This window comes from Puma concolor, chromosome B3 (genome assembly GCF_028749965.1).
Source record: "Puma concolor isolate L17-30 chromosome B3, mPumCon1.1.hap2, whole genome shotgun sequence".
In the NCBI taxonomy this organism is placed as follows: Eukaryota; Metazoa; Chordata; class Mammalia; order Carnivora; family Felidae; genus Puma; species Puma concolor.
The window spans coordinates 77,875,243-77,879,374 of record NC_141672.1 but is presented as its reverse complement, the minus strand read 5'-3'; the positions used below and the strand labels follow the sequence as shown (position 1 = coordinate 77,879,374).

The window sequence follows — 4,132 nt, the reverse complement described above, 5'->3', positions numbered from 1 at the left end:
TTCAGTGTACTCTGAAACGACTGAGAAACACTTTCTTTTTCATACACACATACGTGTGTACATGCACACGAACACACACAACATGGACTATGCCTGTCACATGGCTAAAATTCCACAGGAAAACACATTCTTTTGCATTTTAAAATCAATTTAATTTATATGGAAACCAATTTGACAATAAATTTCATATATTGAAAAAAAAGAAAAAAAATAAAGTAGATCTTTAAGTCAAAAAAAATAAAAAAATAAAAAATAAAATACAAAAAAAATTTTAAAAATAAAATAAATAAATAAATAAAATCAATTTAATTTATAAGGTTAACAAAGGAGTGTAATGTTTAGCATAACAAGCCCTGAACAGTTTACCAAAGTTTATATTTCTGTAGCACTGTATAATTTTAAACTGCTTTTGCATACATTATTCTATGCAATTTTCATGCCATCCTTACTGTGGAGGTATGACTGTTCATAATTTACAGAGAAAGAAACATAGTCTCAAAGGTCAAATTCTTGCCTGAGGAAATGCTCCTCAGGAAGTGGCAGAGCCCAGAACTGTCATGTCTCCAGAGCTTGTGCTCTGACACACACCAGTGGATCCCAAACCCAGGTGGAGCCCAGGAATCTACACCTTTCAAAGTCTCCCCCATATGTTGCTAATAATATCAGAGTCTGGAGCCCTTGTACCACAGCATCCTACAGATAGAGAAGAGACACTAATAATGGCCTATAAATGGTTACTTAGTGTGCTAAAATGCAACTTGTTTAAAGTCACTCTGGTTATTTTCATACCTGGCTTCAAAGCCTCATGTTCTCTCCTTTATATCACTTATCTGATTGTACTGTTTTGTTTGGTAAAACTGTCAATTCTAATTTTTTTTTTTATGGATGAATTGCCAATGTCAATGTTTATATCTCAATTTAGCTTCAGCCAGCCACCTATGTATATTGTCTAGACCAATGTTCTCCAAAGTTGGCTGCACCGGACAACTCAATGAGAGATGCAGAAAGGAAATACCTGAATTTCTACTTTTATTTTAAGAAAACTTTTTTCAAAATATTTACCAATATTTACTATATTGATTGACAGTGGGCTGTATATAGTTTAAAAGTGAAGAGTCATATATAGAAAAGTATACTCAACAAGTATATTGTTGAAGTGCCCAATCAAAAATAGGAACTCCTGGTCTAGGTCTCCCCTATGATCAGGAAAATGTGTTCTCTCCTGGGGAGGAATCAGGAGGCATGACTCCTTTTGTAATGTAACTTCTGCTGCAATCCTCACAGGATAGAAGGAAATGACTTCGGAGGCCAGAAATATTTCTCACACTGTGAGTGAGTTCATCCTCTTGGGCTTTCCTTGCCGTTGGGAAATGCAGATCCTCCTCTTTTCCATATTCTTTATGACTTACATCATGACGCTCCTTGGAAACATGGCCATTGTGTGTGTGGTGCACTGGGACCGCCGGCTCCACACCCCCATGTATATTCTGCTGGCCAACTTCTCCTTCCTGGAAATCTGCTATGTCAACTCTGATGTGCCCAACATGCTGGCCAACTTCCTCTCCCAGACCAAAACCATCTCCTTTGCTTGGTGCCTCCTCCAGTTGTACTTCTTCTTCTCACTAGGCACAACTGAATGCTTATTTCTGTCCATCATGGCCTATGACCGGTTCCTGGCAATCTGTCACCCCCTGCATTACCCCACCATCATGACTGTGAAGTTCTGTTGCAGCCTGGTCATCTTTTGCTGGGTCTATGGTTTTCTCTGGTTTCTGATCCCAGTGATACTTGTTACCCAGCTACCATTTTGTGGCCCAAACGTGATTGATGACTTCCTGTGTGACCTGGGTCCTCTGCTGGACTTGGCTTCAACCTGTGTCCCAATCCCAGGGACTATTCTCATATGTGGCACCATGAGCTCACTCCTCATCTTTGCCACCTTTTTCTACATTACTGGCTCCTATACCCTGGTGCTGAGGGCTGTAGTGCAGGTGCCCTCAGTTGCTGGCCGGAAGAAGGCCTTTTCTACGTGCTCCTCACATCTGGCTGTTGTGTTTCTATTCTATGGCTCTGTCATGATGACATATGTGAGCCCGGGGTCAGGACAAGCAGAGGGAATGCAGAAGTTCACAACTCTATTCTACTCAGTTCTGACCCCTTTTTTTAACCCCATGATCTACAGCCTCCGGAATAAAGAAATGAAGGATGCCTTGAAGAAAGTCCTAGGAGGTTTCTAAAATTGGTCTGTGATGTTAGTATGTTATTCCTGGATGAGTTCCAACCGTGAGCCTCCTGACAGTGAATAGTTGAGAACTGGCCAACAACCAGTGAACATTTTGAAGAAGTCATTTCAAAATTCTAAATACCAGGTCATCAATGGAAACTTTCCCCAGGTGGAATTAACTGCCTCTTCCATAGCACGTTGTGTGTACTTCTACTGCACATGTCATTCATTTATTTCTTGTGTGATAGTTAGCTGTTCACAAATCTGTCCTACATGCCTCCCCATCCTTAACAGATTGTCAATTTTTTTTAAGTTTATTTATTTTGAGAGAGATAGAGAGTATAAGCATGAGAAAAAGAGGGGCAGAGAGAGAGGGAGAGAGAAAATCCCAACCAGGATCCATACTGTCAGCCCAGAGCCCAATTTGGGGCTCAATCCCATGAACCATGAGATCATGACCTGAGCCAAAATCAAGAGTGGGATGCTTAACCAACTGAGCGACCCAGGTGCCCCTAAACTGTCAAATTTTAAGAACAGGGACTATGCTTATTAATTTCTGTAATTCCAGAACTCAATATCATGTCTAGCACAAAAATGTCAATAATGTCAATTTAAATAAAACAAATATATTTGTTCATATTTCCTCACTAGATTCTATCATCCTGGCAAGTCAGGACAATATCTAAAGAAATTATGCAAAGTCCCTAACAATCCAAATTTTCATCCTATGGACAAAATGGAAAAACTTCCAGAAAACGTGAAATCCATCTAAAGTGGTTGGACCAATCATTAAATGATAATCAAATCAATGGAAAATCTCACCAAGATGAAAGTTATTGTCTTAAGCAATTACCTGCTTCCTTCCCTTCATCAAGCTCTTTGTCTAAGTATGCAGCTGCTTAATTTCATTTTCTTTATTACATTTTCCTATTAACCATGCTTTCACTCCTTTGAAAATGTATTATACAACCCTTGGAACTGACAATGTGGATTGGGGACTGTTAGCTGGGCATCACTGGGGAGCTTCTTGGAAGGTAGGATTTCAGGGCCTAGCTCAGCCCTATAAAGTAGAATCTGCATTTTATCCTCATGGGTTATTACATACGTTAAAGTTGGCAAACCAGTGCTTTACAACAGTTTCTCTGTTGCCTCACTGTAATCACAACCACATGCAGTCCTATTGACACCTACCTCCACCCAAGCAGTGGTTCTCAACTGAGTGACTCATGATGGGGGTGCAGGTGGTACAGGTATTCTGAAAAGCCCCCCAGGAAATTGTAATACACAAAAAGCACTGGGAACCACTGCATTCCAATCCAGGGACTTCTAAACTCCACAATAACACATAACGAGACTACATCCACATTCCTTTTCTTTTCAAAAGCCACCCTGGTGCAAATCAACCAAACTGATTATTAGATAGCAATACGACATGTTATAACACAAGTATAATAATCATTGTTTTGCCCCCCAAAAATTTTATATTCAAGTTAGGTAAGTCTCTTTTGAATATTTTTACCTGGGGATATATGTATATTGGGATATATGTATATTAAATGGGATATATGTATATTAAAAAGAATAGCGAATATGAAAAACCATCCTGGCATCGTACTAGCCTTTGGAGTAATGCTGATTAGCAATATTTCTTTCCTGTCCTCAGAAAGACCACAACCCAGCAAAGGAAATAAATTTTTCTAACTTTTTTTGTTTTGGTTTATAATAGTTTGATTGAAATACAGTTTACATACCATAAAAATTCACCCTTTTAAAAAGGGACAATTCAGTGCTCTTAGTTTATTCACATAGCTGTGCAACAATCACCACTAACAAATTTTACAATATTTTCATAACCTCAAAAAGAAATCCCATACCCATTAGCAGTCATTCCCTACTTCCCTCTCCATC

At 39.0% G+C, this 4,132-nt stretch overlaps 1 protein-coding gene across 1 annotated transcript; it reads left to right on the top strand.

The window, feature by feature from the left end:
* Positions 1-1,295: 1,295 nt before the first annotated feature.
* On the top strand, positions 1,296-2,237 carry LOC112855660 (olfactory receptor 11H6-like). The gene has a single exon (XM_025919272.2). The coding sequence runs from the start codon at positions 1,296-1,298 to the stop codon at positions 2,235-2,237; it is 942 nt and encodes a 313-aa protein (XP_025775057.2).
* Positions 2,238-4,132: the final 1,895 nt, after the last annotated feature.

What these genes read in the sequence shown, in the direction of transcription:
- LOC112855660 (XM_025919272.2), top strand. Translation starts at nt 1,296, where the DNA reads ATGACTTCGGAGGCCAGAAATATTTCTCACACTGTGAGTGAGTTCATC.